The 18,399-nt window shown below is 34.7% G+C and overlaps 2 protein-coding genes across 2 annotated transcripts; both read right to left on the bottom strand.

Moving 5' to 3' along the window:
- Positions 1-49: 49 nt before the first annotated feature.
- On the bottom strand, positions 50-6,036 carry LOC146946740 (uncharacterized). Its single transcript, XM_085748296.1, has 10 exons — positions 5,482-6,036; positions 4,944-5,325; positions 4,411-4,852; positions 3,643-4,207; positions 3,375-3,597; positions 2,393-3,280; positions 2,066-2,344; positions 1,676-1,894; positions 717-1,574; positions 50-630 (listed from the first exon to the last, which is right to left on the bottom strand). The coding sequence occupies exons 1-10, from the start codon at positions 6,034-6,036 to the stop codon at positions 50-52; spliced, it is 4,992 nt and encodes a 1,663-aa protein (XP_085604422.1).
- A 1,498-nt stretch (positions 6,037-7,534) lies between these two features.
- Positions 7,535-9,747, bottom strand: LOC146946739 (uncharacterized). The gene is made up of 11 exons (XM_085748295.1): positions 9,591-9,747; positions 9,405-9,495; positions 9,194-9,321; positions 9,017-9,107; positions 8,759-8,921; positions 8,420-8,577; positions 8,207-8,327; positions 7,963-8,133; positions 7,826-7,867; positions 7,670-7,711; positions 7,535-7,576 (listed from the first exon to the last, which is right to left on the bottom strand). The coding sequence occupies exons 1-11, from the start codon at positions 9,745-9,747 to the stop codon at positions 7,535-7,537; spliced, it is 1,206 nt and encodes a 401-aa protein (XP_085604421.1).
- Positions 9,748-18,399: the final 8,652 nt, after the last annotated feature.

Genomic DNA, 18,399 nt, shown 5'->3' with positions numbered 1-18,399 from the left:
ATGAATAGAGATTATGAAACTGAGATAATTGCTATTGTAAAAAAAAAACTTACATAACATTTTGGAAGACTTCTTTGAAAACTACATTAGTTGTAATATTCGTAGCTTTCTTTTCTTCATCAAGAATTAACATCTTCAAACCTTTCTTTGTCTTAACTCTTGAAATAGCGACATACAACTGTCCGTGACTGAAGACTGGCTTCGGCAAATATAGACCAACACAGTCTAAAGACTGACGTTGTGACTTGTTAATGGTCATTGCATAGGAAACAATAATAGGAAATTGTCTCCTAATCAATTTAAAAGGCCATGGAGACTGTGATGGTGACAATTCCATACGTGGAATATAGACCAAATTCCCCTTTTGTTTACCTGACATAACTCTTGCAGCTAAAACACATTTTCCGAGCTTAGCAATTATTAGTCTGGTGCCATTGCATAACCCTTGTGCTTGGTCTATATTCCTCATAAGCATAATTGGAGTTCCTACTTTAAGTTTAATTGTGTGATTTGGTAAACCTGAAGTACGAAGTGAATTTAGGAACTCAGGTGTAAGTACTTCACAGAAGTTACTATCATTAGCATCTGACCTATCTACCGAATCTGCACTTAAGTATTCAGTTTCCTCCCCTATAACAATTGTTGAAATATTAATATCATGATTATGATAATATAGTTAATAAAGTAGGATTTAAAGAAAAAGTGAAATAGAGCACCTGGTATTAATCCAAGGACATATTGATTGATCTCTTCCACAACTTCAATAGTTGATGCTAAAATAGCTCGACTACTCAAGAAGTCGTAATCTTGATAATTCAGCAATAAATTAGGGTATGTGCTATTAATAATAGCAGGAATTGGATCCTCAAAATCCTTGATTAACAATTCATCTGGAATTTGAATATCAGCAACACCATCATTTGGTTCATTTATCTTTCCTTCACTCACATCTAAAATCCATTTTGAGAATTCTGCCATTTCAAGTTTCTCTGACTCACTTGATCCACACTGTAAACGCATGTTTTTTGTTAACGTGAGCACCTGACAATGATCCCATATGTTTGAAGCATTTATGGAAGAATTGACAATTTCAGATCTATTAGCTCTTGGAACCACAGGTAGTATTTGTCGGAAATCACCACCAAAAACTACAACTTTGCCACCAAATATTTTATCCGAGTCCCTGTATTCGCTCATGACATCCTTCAATGTTCTGTCTAAAGCCTGAAAGAAATATTTGTGAGTCATTGGGGCTTCGTCCCATATAATCAATTTAGTTTGCTGCAGTAACTCAGCATGATCACTATCATATTCAATATTGCAGGTTGAATTTTCTTCAGTTGGAACAGGTATTTTAAACTTTGAATGGGCAGTTCTACCTCCTGGGAGTAAAAGCGATGCTATACCACTTGATGCAACTGTCAAGACAATTTTCAATTTACATCTTAATGCACTGGCTAGTGTTTGCCACATGAAAGTCTTTCCTGTTCCACCATAGCCATGAAGGAAAAAGACTCCACCTTTCTGGTCATTGACAGCTTTCATGATCTTATCGAATATAATCTTTTGTTCATCTATTGAGAACAACAATAACCATTAGTTACATTAAAGAGTTAACACATCAATTAATAAAAGGTTGTATGGAAAATTGTGTGAAATAATTGTAGAAGAAAACCTGTCAATGATTGGTACAATTTTTCGAATTCTTGTTTCAATAGTTGAGCATTGTAGTTTCTCTCATCATAGATAAGTCTGTTTCCTAATTGAGCTGTGATATAATCCTTTGGATAAGGCATGGGTTTGAAATCTGCCAAACTCCTTCTGTTTTGTTCCAAAATCTTTTCAATTTCAAGAAGAGTTAAGTTCATCAATTCTTCTTCTGTTAACTGTAAATCTGTTTGAATAAAACATCGTTACTACGAAGACTGATATTGTAGTTGAATTGCATATGGAAGTAATTGAATTGTACTATTGTGGAATATGATATAAATTTAAAACTACATAATAATAGTATATTACAGGGAATTAAACTAAATTACTAAACTATAGGGTAGTAAAAGCTTACTTGGATTATTTGCTATCCTTCTCTGAACATATAGTATCCCATCTGCTAACCATTTCCTGGTGTTTTCCCACACGTATGCAGGTCTATCCATGATATCACACAATAACAACACTACAAATAGCATTCGTAATGCATGACCTGATCCCCAGTCTTTTGCCTCTCTAATCGCTGAAATGAACTCTTTATCATCTCCTAAAAAACCAAGTGCGAAGCAAGCTTCTCTAAAAGTGGATAACTGTACCCCAGCAACATATTTTAGTTGTTCGTAGCTGAGAGGACCTTTGACAAATGTGAGAATCATTCTTAAGTAGAATAACTCTCCTGTACATGGTGGAACCCAAATCAATCTACCAATCGTGAAGCCTTTTTTCCTTGGAGTCCAACGTCTTTCTTTCTTGTTATACACAAATTTAGAAACAAATTGACCGTATGTTAGTTTTCTTGCTTCTGAATAGTTACCATTTGCCTTAAACCATGAAGTGAACATAGATTCAGTGACACTTGGTTTTTCAAGAACATGCTCCATTCTCTGATTATCTGTGAAGACCACTGAATTTTCTCCAATGAGATGAAAGAACATGCGTTCGACCGCTGGCCTTCTACCATGAATTGGAAAAGAGAACATTCTCCAACTTGCTTCACTTGGAGAAATATACCTACAATCTAAATATTGCTTGATCTCATCGATTAAAATGTCTTGGTTATCATTGCATGGAACAACCTTGGCGGTAATACGATCATAACCTTTATGGATATACTTGAATAAGTATTTTATTGAGGTACGTTGGTTACACCACTCCATATTAATATGAGCTTGGTACTTGAGCAACAACATGGGATTGTAAGGTACAACATGTCTGTTGTCGAGGGTTATTCCACATTTTGTTACAGTGTGACCAGTTGTACTTCTTCGCCTATAAACTGGAAACCCTTCATGGTCAACAATTGTCTCTTCATGCCATTGTTTAGGATAAAATTTAGAGCATTTGTTATCCTTCATACATGGTGATGAGGACTTTGCTAATCCACATGGACCATGCATCATATGTGTTTTGACCAAATGATACAACTCTTTATGAGTATCTGGATTGGGAATTTCGGCTGAAATGTTGCGGTTTATATCTGAAGGGGTTGGATATTTGGTAGATGGATGTAGGAAAAGCAAAATATGCGCATGTGGCAACCCTCTCTTCTGAAATTCAATAGTATACAAAACTGGCAATAAAAATAACAGGTTGTCAGGAAAGTGAAATAATGAAACAAATATTGAAATATAAATAAAAAAGTATTTTTCAAATAAATCACTTACATGCCAACACTTTGCCAAGAATATGATTCTTTTTCAGGTCCTTCATTAGTGCATCGAATTTCATTTTGAAAATACGTGTTATAATATCAGGACGATCATGAGGCTTCAAATTATCCTTGAGTACGCACCTTTGAATTTCTGGCCAGTTTGGATTGCAAGTGAACGTTATAAATATGTCAGGAAAACCAACATTGCTAGATATAGCCATACCATCAAAATACAACTGATCCAAATATCTTCGACTTCCAACAAAGGTAGATGGAAGAACAATCCGTTTACCACTTTTTTGTTGAGATGTTTGCCCATTATTAACTGTTTTGTTGTTCAACCGATGATATTTGGAAACTCTTAGTTTTGATTGGTTTCTTCTCAACCAATTAAGTCTTTCTGCCTCCATCATTGTAAAACCATCAACTAAAAATTGTTGTAGTAATCTCCTACAACACAGCAGAGTTCTAGACTCTCCTTCCCTGCTTTGAATCCTGAATGAGAACCATTCTTTTATAGTGAGACGGTTCTTACTTGTGACTTTAACCTCAGCTCTGTATTTATGCAATATACCATCTCTGTAACCATCTTCACCATAAGGGAATATTAGCGGATATTGGTAACTCAAATAAGCTGCATGAAACTCATCAATTCTTTGGAGTCCACCATTAGTTTGGTGTAGAATGATATCTCTTTTATCGGCCGCATCAACGTCACCTACTATGAAAGCAGCAACTTCTAATACTGTCGGTTCATTGTAAATCCTACCATCAGATTTCCTTTCTGATATAAGTTTGATTTTTAAATCATGAATGTGTCCTCCTTTTAAAATATCACGTGCCATCCTGAAAGACTTTGCATGAACATTTGATTCATCCAACATTTTGGATAATCGTACAACAATGTCTTCGGAAATATTTTTGGTGTTCCTGTCCAAGAGTATAAATTATAATTAATATGATTATATATGAAATGAATAAGTAAATACCCAATTTTATTTTTGCTTCATGTTATTATAACTTTGGCGTAAGGGTTGAACCATATGTACCCGAATCCTTTAATTCTGTTTTGTATCTCATTCTCAGTGTCATAGATGTAAAGTTGGGCATACTTTGGTTGTTCTCCTTCAATTGGTAGCATGCTACCAATCCTATGACATGTCTGTCCTTGTATCCTCATAGTTGGTGGACCTCTACCTTTCGCAACTTTATCATCAAATTTCATTCCTGGAGAACTGAACGCAAACATTGAATTATACATTCTTGTGTGTTCCTGGAAATTTTTGCTATCATCGGATTGTTGATCAAAGAGTAGATGTTTAAGCAGAGGAGGAGGTTGTCTCAACAGAGGTAGTTGGACCTTCCCATTCCCGCAACACAGTTGAAATAAGGGTGTTGATGTAGCCTTAGATTTATGTTTCCTTTCTAGATACCACATCTGTGCTCCACATTGTCGACAAATGCAATCAGGATCCCCGATATCAAAATAATCTGCAATAATATTTATACACTATACATAAATATATATGTCATATATTAACTTGAACAATGAATGTATTTAAATTAAAAAGTAGTGTACTACCTTGTAACAGAGGTTCTCCCATTGGTATGTTTGCGACATTTGCATTTTGTTGCAAGATATCATCTTCAGAATCTGATTCAGATGACGTATGTAAATCTGAATCATGGTCCTCATCAGTGTCTGATTCAGAGGAAATATTAACCTCACATGACTCATGTGTTGAATTGATATCTGGTGTGTTTGATGGAATGGTATGTTCCGTATATGTTGCATGGGCATTTTCAAGATTTGGCTCGACATTTGCAGTTGGAATAGGATGGTCTGTGGCTGCAAATTTGTTGAGAAGGTTGATGCCACTCTTAGGTTGTCGAGGCACTCTAAAATGAATTTGATCATTGGGTTGAGTAAATGTTTTTCCCTGCAGTGTATCGGCAACATGTCTCTGGTTAGGAAGAATTGATTGTTGACCAGGTGTTACATATCCTAAAGGTGTAGTATGTTGATGAGTTTTTTTGGATGTAGAGGGAGTATTATGGATTGTCAAAGATGGTGAAATTGTTTTATGAAAACAACCTGCTGCTCTATTCACTCTTGAAGCAGTTGAGTTATGTTTATTGTAATGTGGAACTTTGGATTGCAATGGTGTTGTGGTGATAGAGGAGGAATCAGCAGGATTTGTAACATTACTCTGATTAGTAAAGAAGATTTGTTTGGCATTTGTAATATCTGTCAAAGGTGTAGTGTACTTAAATGTATTGATGGATTTAGTGGCATTATGAGTGAGTGCAAAAGAAGGAGATACTCTCTTTTCAATAAGAACCCTTCTTCTATTCTGCCTTGAAGTAATTGAGTTCTCTTTTTCCTGAAGTGATTCATTGGATTGTAATGGTGTGGTGGACAGAGATGAGGAATAAGCAATATTTGTCGATGGTGGATCTACTTTATTATGTTGAATAATCCTTTTTCTTTTTTCTCTGGATACAGCTGCAACCTCAGGTTGATTTATGAACACATTGAATGGTAATGGATCATTCTCTTGAGAAGAAGAAGTACCCTTTTTTTTTGGATGTAGCAAGGTCCTTATTTTTGTTAAGATACCTTTTCCTGTTTTCTCTTTTAAGTGTTGCATTTGATTGTTGGAGCACTGTTTCATAATGGTTAAGAGGTTTGTTTTGTTTTTCTATTGGTTTGCAAGTTGAAGTATTTGACGTAATGTTAGATGTTGAACCTATTTTGTTTCTTTGTAAGTGTTTTTTTCTCCTCTCTCTTGAATTGTGGCATTTTTGTTCTTCAGTAAGTTGAAGAGAATCCATGAGATCTCAATGAAACAGATATTGTGTATAGTTCAAGTGACCACTTGTATATTCATGTTGGACCAATACATAGCATGCATGATTATCGATAAAAAAATAAAGGGAAGTTGACATTTCCCCATGAAATCTTACAATAGTACTATAAATGATTTTTTAATATAGTACTATAAGGGAAGTAGTGATTACTTTTGATAGAGCAGCTATTATTGGAGAAAGTAGGATTAGACACTACTGTTCAAGTAGGTCAATTGATCATGACTAATTAGATTATTTAAATAGGTACATATATTATTGATTTGATATGTTAAAAGCTAGTTGATACAATAATGTACTATGTGCTGCTTTCTAGAAAATGTGATCATTTCAATAAAAGATGTTTGGTTATCGTTTTTTAGACATAGTTAGAAACTAATAGACAGATTTGAGGTTGATAGCAAACATGAAGAAAGATGCAGGAATTTTTTTTTACAATAATGCCTGTGGCAATAACAACATGGAGATGTAGTTTTAAAATGTATGAATAGAAATTAATTGCAATCGTGTTTATCATAATCGGATAAGACTGAAATCATGAAAAACATAATATACCTGTTATTATGTAAAATTAGCCAATGATATCCAATAAATGTGACTGTATATCATTTTAGAGTTTATGGGATTAATAATAGGTGCGTTATGTTTATATATAATAATTTGGTATATAACCTCTGATACATAAATCTGGTTTAACACATAATCCAAGTTTTAGTGTAGAATTTAAAACTTGCATTTACAACATAGGAATAAAATGTAGAATTGATTATAAAGAAGGTTGAATAATAAATAAGTTGAGAGTTGAATATATAATAATAGATGTTATAGAGAGATTGTTTTGAGTGAAGATGAAACCAAAAGCAACAATGTTTGATGGTTGCATAATATCAGAATGAACTGATATTCAAGCAAAATAATAGATCAGTAGGAGCCACATACGGCACATAATAATATAAAAAGTAGTGATATTGCATTCTTAGAAAAACATTGATATTAGTAGAAATCAATCTTTCTTTTCTCTCTTTATATTTCTCCTGAGCTTAGTTGAAGAGTGTTTGGTTGAGCACGTATCTGGGCTTTCGAAATCATTGGTAGGAAGGGAGTCTGCAATTCTTTTGGCTGGTGTTCTTTCGAGTTGATTATTAGGTTCGTTCTCACACAAAGTAGATAGTGGTGGCTGCAACGACAAAGGGAATGTAAAATTAACAATATGCTGACAAAATAGGATGTTGTTAGAAATCACTAACTTGGTACAACATATTCATTATATAAACTTACAGTTGGGATGGCTGATAAGATGTCAAACTAAGAAAGAGTGGTAGAGTCTGCCATTTGTGATGAAGCTACCTGACAACCCAGAAAATGAAAATGTTGTATTAACAAATATTGAATATCTTGGAAGGAAATTTATATGATGTGAAAGCAAAATATAATCAGTACCTCGGCTGTGCCAATATTTTGAATAGGGAGAGCTTGATCTTCCTAAAGAAAAATAAAAAGATTTTCTTATTATAACATTTCAAATTCGTTTGTTGATAAATGTTTGTGCAAAAACAGAGATGTATCAGGCATTGTAAAACGAAGATTTCCCAGTACCTCTGCTCTTTCAACATTCTCAATAGGTTGATCATGATCGGTCTAACCATTAAGTATGAAATCGTGTTAATATTAAAATTAGAATTCTAATATTGAGAAATGTTTTCGCACATGTAAGATTGAGAATAGCTTGTAACCTCAATTTTTGGGAACAATTCTTGGATCTTTTCTATCAAACCTTCATCCTCCTTGACTGCTTGAATTGAACAGCTGTCCCAAGATGGCTGCCACTTAACTTTACAAACCACCTTTCTATTTTCCAATTGGTCCAGATGCATTGGATATTCCAAAGGATTTGTGACACCAGCCTAATTGCAAGTGTTAGGCAAAAGTTTTGGAACATAAATTCAAACTATAATACAAAACGGATTAAATAGAAACCTCAATCATGACCCTTTGCAGATCAGCAGCTGTAGTTCCAAGTAATTCATTGCACTCACGATCCCAGAAGAAAAACTTAGTTGCAGTTCCATTATATTCCACTTCCATCTCTAACTTAAAACTACATGAGCAAAACCAATATATTAATAAACAGAAACCACTATAAAAGTGTGCAGATTGGATAATTTGAACGTATAGTTTTCATATATGTACCGGAGATTAATAGCATTGGTCTCATGCTTTTCAGAACACAATAGTGGGAAGGTATCGCCCTTTGCAGCCCTGTTGCACTTGGTGCATGCTTTGTAGTACCACCCATTCTTGGATGGTTTGACTTGATTAATCTTGACAACGGTCACACACACAGTGGTCTGTGGGAGAGAAAAAAAACACACCAAGTCATATGTAGTTCTTAGCCAATATGTTTATTATACTTGTACATAGACGTCCAATCTAAGTATGTAATAGTTAATTTATATATATATATATATATATATATATATATATATATATTAAAAGTGGGAGTTTGTATTAAGTAAGAAGATAGACCACCTCCGTGAGTTGCAGGATGTCATAGAGTGGTAGAACAACAGCACTACCAATAAACCTCTCAATAGATGAGTACTGTGTTAGAGATGATGAAGATGGGCTAAACAGCTGAGATTGCACACTTAGTTGCTGACTTTGTGACGATCCTGCGTCATCAAGAGGCAACCTACAACCAAATCAGCAAAGTGAATGTAAATAATAACGGAAGAATAAAGAGTTTGCGTAATATACATGATTGTGACTATGTTAATGAGTAATTACCCTTGTTTGAATTGAAGGACCTCCGGTATTTCAGGATTGAAAAATAACTTTGTAGCATTCCATGCATTAGAGACCCCGAGTTCATACTTATCTATACAATGCCAAGTTTAATTGGAATCATCCATTATGTAGTGAATTATCATTGGTTTAAGAATAGAGTAAATAATAGTGAATAACCTGTGGCTTCCTTAATTTTTGCATTGTGAATAAGAATGATAGTTGGTCCAACCTCGACATTGGACTTCGTATAATTTAGGAATTGAAGCCCAAAGTCTTCCCATAATGTACAACTTAATAACGTTCCCCTGTACATAGATAAAAGATCTATTATCCCTTTGTTATTAAACTCAGCTTCACTGCTATAAATAATATAAGAATAATATCGTACTGTAAGTCTTTCATCCAGAAGTTGATTTGAATTTTCCTAGATCCAGGTACAGTTTGAGTGTATCCTAATTCATGAAAGGCTCCAATGACATCTATCAAGACAATAAGGAATTTGTGTTAAATATAAATACCAACATTTGTCGAAAATGCATTAAACAAAAGCTTAATTAAAGGAATGATGATTGACCTATAAGGACATCGGGCCTTAGTACGCCCTTCTTGATCTCATCAAATTCCTTGAAGCAGAACGATGGTTTGGGTATGTCATGTTTGTCAATGCTGTCAAGACTTGTTCCACCATTAAACACCAGCCTAAATGGATGATCAGTTGCTTTGATGGTCATCTCATTTTTCTCAACATCAAAGTTTTGCAGAGTGAAAGTAGTGTTCTCAGCAAGTCTACTCTTAAACTGATCTTAGAACTCATTTGGCAAAATGACTTGAATACGATCACCCTGAAAAACATCACAACATATTATTCTGAAGCAAATTAGAAGTAATCGCAAAAGACTTGTTATTACAATAGTATGTTATAAACCAACAATATAGTTTGGTCATGTAAAAACCACCTCTTTGTCACACACCACCATCTCAATATGTTGTTTGTTCTTTGAATTTGCAACAGTCCACATATCAACAACTCGAACAGCAATTTTCCACAAAGATTTTGAATCATTGAGGTTCTTAATTTTTTGGAAAGGCCTAGCCATTGTTGCTGTAAATATACATATTACCAATAATTTAACAACGATTTCAGCCGACACAAACAGAATTTTTGGGATAAAAAGCCTATAAAAAATGAATACCATCAACAAACAATGATTTGAGCTGACATGTAAATTATCTTAGGCATAAAAGTAAATCTGATTTGAATAGATAAGATGTAGCAGCAAGAGAGGCCTTTGATAAACGTGATCCTGACTACATCTCTGATAATGATATAGCAGCAATAACATGTTGAACATAGTTTTTTTGGGTTTACATGTTGAACATAGTTGAAAACATAAACATGATACAATACAATTTTTTTTTCAGTTTACAATAACATAATCTTAAATACAAAACCACATCTTTTTTACAATATAACCCTTTGCTGAAAAAACATAATGTTTACGATAACATAATGTTTAAAATATATAACCTTTTCTACCTACAAAAAGAAGCAGACATTAAGAAAAAATAAGACACAACATCAATTCCTTTTGTAATATAAACATGCCAGCAACACAATCTCCTCAAACATAAATGAAAAATGCACTTCAATAGAATCTTTCCTTGTAATAACTTTTCCCAAAAGACTACTTTGACAAACCCTCTTCATGCAAGCAGAACATCATTCTATACAAATTTAATGCAGAAACATTGCAAGAAATGATCTAAAAGTTGTTACTGGAAAAAGGTATAGAATCTTTACCAGGATGAAGAATGGTTGAATAAACCTGCAAAATAAAAAGAAAATCGGAATTAAATTAGATGAATTTAATAAAGGCTTGAGCTTTGAAATGGAAAATGAAATGGAAAAAGGTAGACGAAAAAGAGAGAGATAGAGAGCTACCAGATTTTGAATTGTGAAGAGAGAGAGTGGCTGAAATGTATTGATTTGAGTTTGCAAGGCAAAGAAGTTGAAAATAGACTTTATCTGCAGAAGTACAACCCACTTCCCCAATGAAGTGACATATCCTTTTTCCAAAGCCTTTTGGCAAATATTTTTGAAGATTTCTCTCCTTTCCCTCTTCACGACACAAACACCCTTTCTTCTTTTGATTTAAATTGTCAAAACACAACTGAACACGTGTCACTTAATGGAGCTGTCCAATTGTCAAGCAAAGACGCAGCCAAATGGCATATATATAAGCAGCCAGATGTCACACTTGGGGGAAGCAAGTATTCTCTTCTTAATTTATAAGAGATATCATCACTTCGTGCCTGTCTTCACACTTTTTTCATTGGGCCTTTCCAAAGTGCACGTGTTATCTTGACAACTTCTTCTAGAAAGGATATCAACCACAACAAATTTGTTCAGGCGTAGGGTTATTACTTATTCAGATTGCTCAATTTATGCTCATTGTGGGATGTTTACTGTCAAACTTTTAGAAAGTGTACTAAAAATGCATCGAAGTAATAAACTTTATAAGATTTGTATTCATAGGAACTGTTTCAATTTCTACTCAGCAATGTCGCTAATATTCAGGGTGTGTTTAAATGAGGGTTGCACTCCGAAATTGATTTGGTTTAAATTGTATAAATTAAATAAAAGTTTGTAAAGCAATTGGTCAAGATAATTGAATAAATATGTCAGATCTTTCGAATCCTCGTTTAGCCCCGTTTGGTGACTACACTTGTCCCTGTAATGTTCCATTAGTTTTACGATGATTAACAAAATTACCTCTGATGAATCCCTTGACTCAGAGCTATCAATCCCTCGACCCAGAGCTCTCTTAAGAGATTACAGTTCCCTAATCGCTTAGGTGAACTAGTATTCTTTGAAGGTTTTTTCGAACGTTAAACTATGATCACAATTAAACCATCATCTATTCCTAAACTAACTCGTTTAACTGAACTGTTAAATTAGATCTAAATTGAAAGCTATGGTTAATACTCATTCAATCTATGAAATCATTTTATGTTTGATCATAACATAAAAAGCATTAAGCATAAATTAAGGAGAATAAAACTAATTTTACATTATCACAGATAACAGATCAAACAAGATTCATCTATTGACCTAATCACTATGAACTTAGCTACACATAATTGAGATTAAAATAACCAAAATCAACGTAAACATTACAAACATGAAGAAAAGCTATTAGTTTGATGGTAGGCCACCTCTTGAATCTTCAACCTTCAGCCTCAAAATCCTATTTTTCTCTCAAAGAATAAGAACCCCCGCTTGATAAACGAGTTTGGCTTTTATAGACAGAGTTCTGTAACGCCAAAAATTGTGTTGCGATGCTAAAAATCGTGTCATGATGCCTTCATTAAACTCAATTTTCAATTATGGCGCTCCCAAAATTGTGTAGTGATTTTTAGACAGTAGCAAATCCTTCAACCCATGAACAATAATTGTGTCACACACAATTATGAAATCACACTATGATTATGATAAATTGTGCCATGATTTTTTCAGGACATAAGCATTGATTTTCTGGATTTCTTCACTTTCAGACTGTCTAAAAACACTCTGGACTCAACAAGAAAAAAAAATAAGTGCAAAAAAAATGTAATGACAACAAGCCATCACAACCGTAAAACTTGAACCATTCCTTTTCATCAAGGAATTCACTTGTAACTTGACAAACACAGTAAAATAACAATTACCTCACTAAGTGGTAGTATCAAAATTTCTTCTCCTTGCTAGCAATTGATGAGCCAACTTGCTTGAAAAACATTCAACATCCACATCTTCTCGCAATATTTTTTATAAGGGTTTCCCACAGTCGACATGCAGGTCTATATTTTACCATAGACTTGAAATTTTTTTAAATGTCAATCAAATTCAACATACTTTAAGGTCTTTATGGGTATAACGGGGCTTCGGTGAAGGGTGGATAATTTTTGGGAAACTAGGTTCAACAAACACTAGAGTTAAAACAGGGAGCGCCACTGCTACCCCAACAAAACCCCAAATAGCTCCCGCATGCCAAACACAACATAACAACAACAAACTGTCCCCCACTGTTAAAATTAACCAAGGTAAAAACCTTAAACAGAGAGACCCCAACCCTCCCCACACCACCTACCTATCGAGACAAACACTCTATTGGGTTCCAACACCATTCGTAAAATAAACAAGTTGCAATTTTCAACCTATTCATACATCAATGCCAAGCTATCACCTTGACTTGTTCTACCATTTCATCGACACCACTAACTTTATTATTAAAAATCATATCATTTCTCACCTTCCAAACGATCCAAATCACCGCGTGCCAAATAACCCACGCCCCTTTCCTCAATTTCTTCAGTCGCATAACACTTGACCAACAATTGAAATGTATCCCAAAATTTGGGGGACTTATAAAATTGAATTGCATCCAATTCATAACCTCCATCCAAACTTGGGAAATCACATGAAAATGAAGAAACAAATGTGTTGGAACAAAATGTGTTTAACATTACCCTTTAGAGTTTTGATGATAACAAGATATTAAAAATTGTCCATTGGATATGCTAATATTTGTTCAAGTGTACATGATCATAGACAAAAATCTAGTATTGTTATTAGGTTTTGGAAGAACAAAAGAGAGCAATGGAATCAAAAATAATGAAGCTTGAAGCATCTGAAGAAAAGTGCTCCTGAAGTCAAAATGCTCCTGAAGTGATGACGTCATCAGAAACAACCTCATCAGAAGCACCTCATCAGAAGCAATATCACCAGAAGCAAATGTTCATCAGAAGATGAAAGCTTTAAAGGCTGTTCAAAGGATTTAATCACGCCTAGCATTGCAGAAGACTAGGAGAGTGAAGCAATGTCTATTTTGAAAGGATTTAAAGGCATTGGATGCTTGTTCTTTGAAGAGCGTTGAAAAAGGACAATTGTACGAAGTGTACAACCACTACCTCCACTACTCTGTTTTTGTCTCTTCTACAGGACAAGAATAACAGCTATGCCTGCAACGATGTTCCTTCATACTTGGAATGAATTTGAAATTGATCCTTCATAGGACAATAACCATATCAGGCAAAAGATCATTGGTGATTGATCAAAGCTTTAAACGACTTTTTTGATGTGCTAGCAATTCACAACGTCTCTTTCACACCCCTATATAAAGGAGTGAAGACTTAGAGAATGGCAAGACTCATACAACAATTTACAAGCGCCAAAACTCTGCCAAATTTGTTATGCATCAAAAGTTCACTTAAAATTTCTTATCAAACTTCATCTCTTAGAAATTCTAGAGTCTTAAGAGTTTTTATTTGATTTGTATTGTGAACACCACTGATTGTATATCAAGTGTTCAAACTCAAACAATTTTCTTTGTAATTCTGTTTGAATAGAAGTCTCTTGCAGTTGTGCTTGAGCATAGGAAGTCTCTTGATTGTGTTTAGGAGCATAGGAAATCTCTTACAATTGTGCTTGAGTAGTTTGAAGTCTCTTGCTAGTTTTAGCAGTGAACATTTGTAATCAGATATTACATTTCTAGTGAACTCTCCTTGAAAGTACAAGGGAGACAGGACTACTTCTGGTTTGTGGAAGGAACCTGTATAATTGCTTTGTGTCTTTCTTCTCTCCCTCTCTCTCTCTCTCTCTCTCTCTCACTCTCTCTATTTTTATCCGCTTCATTTAGAATCTGAACATCACTTCAGAAGCTGAATTCTATCTACTTCTGACCAGTGATTTCAGTAGGAGAAAACGAAGAAAAAGCAAACACAATTCAATCCCCCTTCTTGTGTTTTTCTCACCTTCAATTGATATGTAGAGCCTTGGTCTGTTATCAAACACTTAACAGTGTAACAGAAAAAGATCTGAGAAAAATATGTCTGGTGATTGTCGCGTCATTTTTTTGGAGGTCAAGACTATTTGATTAGCGTTTGACTCACTATTTTATTCACGACTGAACTTTTAAATTTTTTAAGAAAAAGGGAAAAAAAGTTCAAATTACCCATATTTGAAAAGATTTTAGGTTTGGGGTTAGTTACATAAAGGGAAGGTATTAGCACCCTTTATGTTCGTAGTACTCTATGAGAACCTCTTGATTTTATTTAACTTTTTGTGCTTAAACTTGCTTGCTTTTTAAAAGAAGGAGTTAAAGTGATAAAAAGAAAAAGAACATTTTTATTTACATTTTTTATTGATTTGGAAGGACATGGTCCATTGCCTACGTACCCGTGAGGGATCAAAACCTCGTAGTTCGGGGTAGAAATTGACGTTTGATTGGTTTTGTGTTTTTTATTAGTTTTGAAAAAGTTTTAAAGAGAAAAGCCAAGTGGCAAAAAGATTTTTTTTTTTGTTTTTTATATTGAAAGAAAAATGACTCAAAGTAGAATTAAAATTGATTTGAAATTTGATTAAGAAAGAAAATAAAAAGAACGATCACTTGATTGAAAATCAAGGTTTATTATGAAAATATTTTTGTTATTTTTGTTATTTGAATGTTTTTGTTGTTTTGGAATAATAAATGAAAATTAAATTAATGGAGCAATAAAAATAAAAGCGCGTGGATTTTTGTCGTGATGTTGGATCACCACAAAATCCCTAATCTAATTTTTTTTGCATTTTTGGACATATATAAAGCGGTACAAAAATAAAAGGACACACACACACTTTTCTCATTTATATTGTTTACATTGAACCTAGATACATTCTAATTGCTGGAAAATGAATGACGCTAATTAAAATGCTAAATGATAATAATAAATAGCAATAAAATGAAACGCAAAAATATGCTAGAAAGAAATAAAATGCAAGAAAATGAAGAAATAAAAGAAAGGGACAACCGAAGGGACAAAATTACCGAAAGGACAAAATTCAAAAGGGACAAAATTACCGAAGGGACAAAATTCCGAAGGGACTTTTCCGAAGGGACTTTTTCTGAAGGGACAGAAAAAAGAGGGAGAAGAAAAGAATAGCTCGTCAACACAAGCTAAATGAGGGAGAAGAGAGAAAAGTTCTTTGACAACTCAAGAGAACTTTTTGTTTGTTTTAAAGTGTGGAATGAGGGCTCTATTTATAGGTGAGGAGGTTGATGAGAATGGAAAAGTGGTTTAATGGTTTTTGATGGTGATTTATGGAATGGAACGCGATTTGGCTTGAAATGGAAAGAAAAGAGGATGACTTTGGTGATTGCCTATGATTGTGGTATGGGAAAGAAAAGAAAGAAAAAATTGAACCCCTGACACGTTGAATTTTTGGACTCATTGACACTTTTTTTTTGGCACTAATTAATTAAAAAGAAATGAAAAATAAAATAAACCTAATACGAGATAAAAACAAATTAAAATAAAATAAAGTAAAGTAAAGTAAAATAAAATTAAACGATGGAAAATAAAAGGTAAGATAAAACTAAAAAACTAATAGATAATAAAATAAAAAAGTGAGAAGATGGCCCGGAATTGGTACAAAAAATGAGGTATTTTAAAATACGTCTCTGCCGATTTTTTCTCTGAAAAGTCAAAGAATATTCCGGGCCAGAGACTGTATGAATGTTGGATGTTAGGTTAAAAATTGGGGTATGACAGATGCCCCTATTTAAGTTTCTTCGTCCGGAGATTTGAAGATGGAATCTTTTATTTGACGGGTCGAAGAGACTTAAATGCAAAGTACACCATTTTTGACCTAAGATGCTATGAAATGCTCATGATGCAAGTATGAATGCAGGAAGCAAAGATGATTTGACTGGGATGAAAAACAACAACGGGATACCCAAGTTTGTTGGAGAAAAAGGGATCCGACTCCGCTAGGGGGAATGTAGTTTCACTGGGGAAAATTATTGTCTACTATCGTATTGATTGTTGTATGAAGACAAAACCTTGGTGTGACATCTCTTGACTAGACACACTGGGGATGACACTGTTGACATTCCGTCATCCGACAAAACGGGGCAAGACACTTAAGAATAGAAATTGAGTGACGTCTCGTCATCCGACATACCGGGAGATGACACTGTTGACACTCCGTCGTCCGACAAAACGGGGAATGACACTTGAGAGAATAGAAATTGAGTGACGTCTCGTCATCCGTCATACCGGGAGATGAAACTGTTGACATTCCGTCATGCGACAAAACGGGGAATGAAACACTTGATATTCCGTAATCTGACAGTCCAGGGAATGACACGCTTGATATTCTGTAATCCAACAACGCGGGGAATGGAGCATTTGAGATTCCATAATCCGATAAATCGAGGAAAGATACGTTTGATATTCCGCAATCCGATAAACTAGGGAATGACGCATTCGAGATTCCGTAATCCGATAAACCGGGGACAGACACGTTTGATATTCCGTAATCCAATAAACCGGGGAATGACACACTTGACATTCCGTAATCTGATAGACCGGGGAATGAAATTCTTGATATTCCGTAATCCGACAAAGCGGGGAATTGAAACACTTGAAATTCCGTAATCCGACAAAGCGGGGAATTGAAACACTTGACATTCCGTAATCCGACAAAGTGAGGAATTGAAACACTTGAAATTCCGTAATCCGACAAAACGGGGAATTGAAACACTTGAAATTTTGTCATCCGTCAAAGCGGGTAATTGAAACACTTGACATTCCGTAATCCGACAAAGCGGAGAATTGAAACATTTGAAATTCCGTAATCCGACAAAGCGGGGAATTGAAACACTTGACATTCCATAATCCGACAAAGCGGGGAATTGAAACACTTGAAATTCCGTAATCCGACAAAGCGGGGAATTGAAACACTTGAAATTCTGTAATCCGACAAAGCGGGGAATGATACACTTGATAAGATAAAGGTTGAGTGAAGACCGACCTGAAAGGATACAACCAAATAAGACTTTGAGTGACTGATGCAACCATGTATGAATGATGTGGTGTATATGTTGTGAATGAATATGTGAAAGTATTGATGTATGAATGTATGAACATATGAATGTATGCATGTATGGACGTAACTTGTGTGACCGTATAAAACTGTATAGGACAGGTGACTCGATGAAACGATACAAGACAGGTAAGATGAGAGGCGGACTGACATCGCAGTACAAACACTCGGCAAACCTCCTTGGGGATGAAATTATTGTGAACAAATTGAAGCACAGACAGGGTAAAGCCCGACACAAGGTAGCAATTGGTGCCTCCTGGGGATAAAGCCCATTGTTGACCAAAAGTCTGGAAGAAGTCGCCATTTGTAAACCAGCGCAGAGTGGCCTTCCACTGGTATGCCTTAGCAGTCATATTTTTTTGTTTTTTTTTCTTTTGAAAATCCCTAACTTTTGCCTGGACCGCCTTTTTGGGTTTTCAGTCCACCGGGAGTATATTCCTTTTTTTGTGCCCCTAATTTTTGCCTGGACCGCCCCTTA

Source organism: Medicago sativa, chromosome 2 (genome assembly GCF_051527215.1).
Source record: "Medicago sativa cultivar Bolivia chromosome 2, Bolivia_mono, whole genome shotgun sequence".
Taxonomy (NCBI): Eukaryota; Viridiplantae; Streptophyta; class Magnoliopsida; order Fabales; family Fabaceae; genus Medicago; species Medicago sativa.
This window is presented reverse-complemented; position numbering and strand designations above follow the sequence as displayed.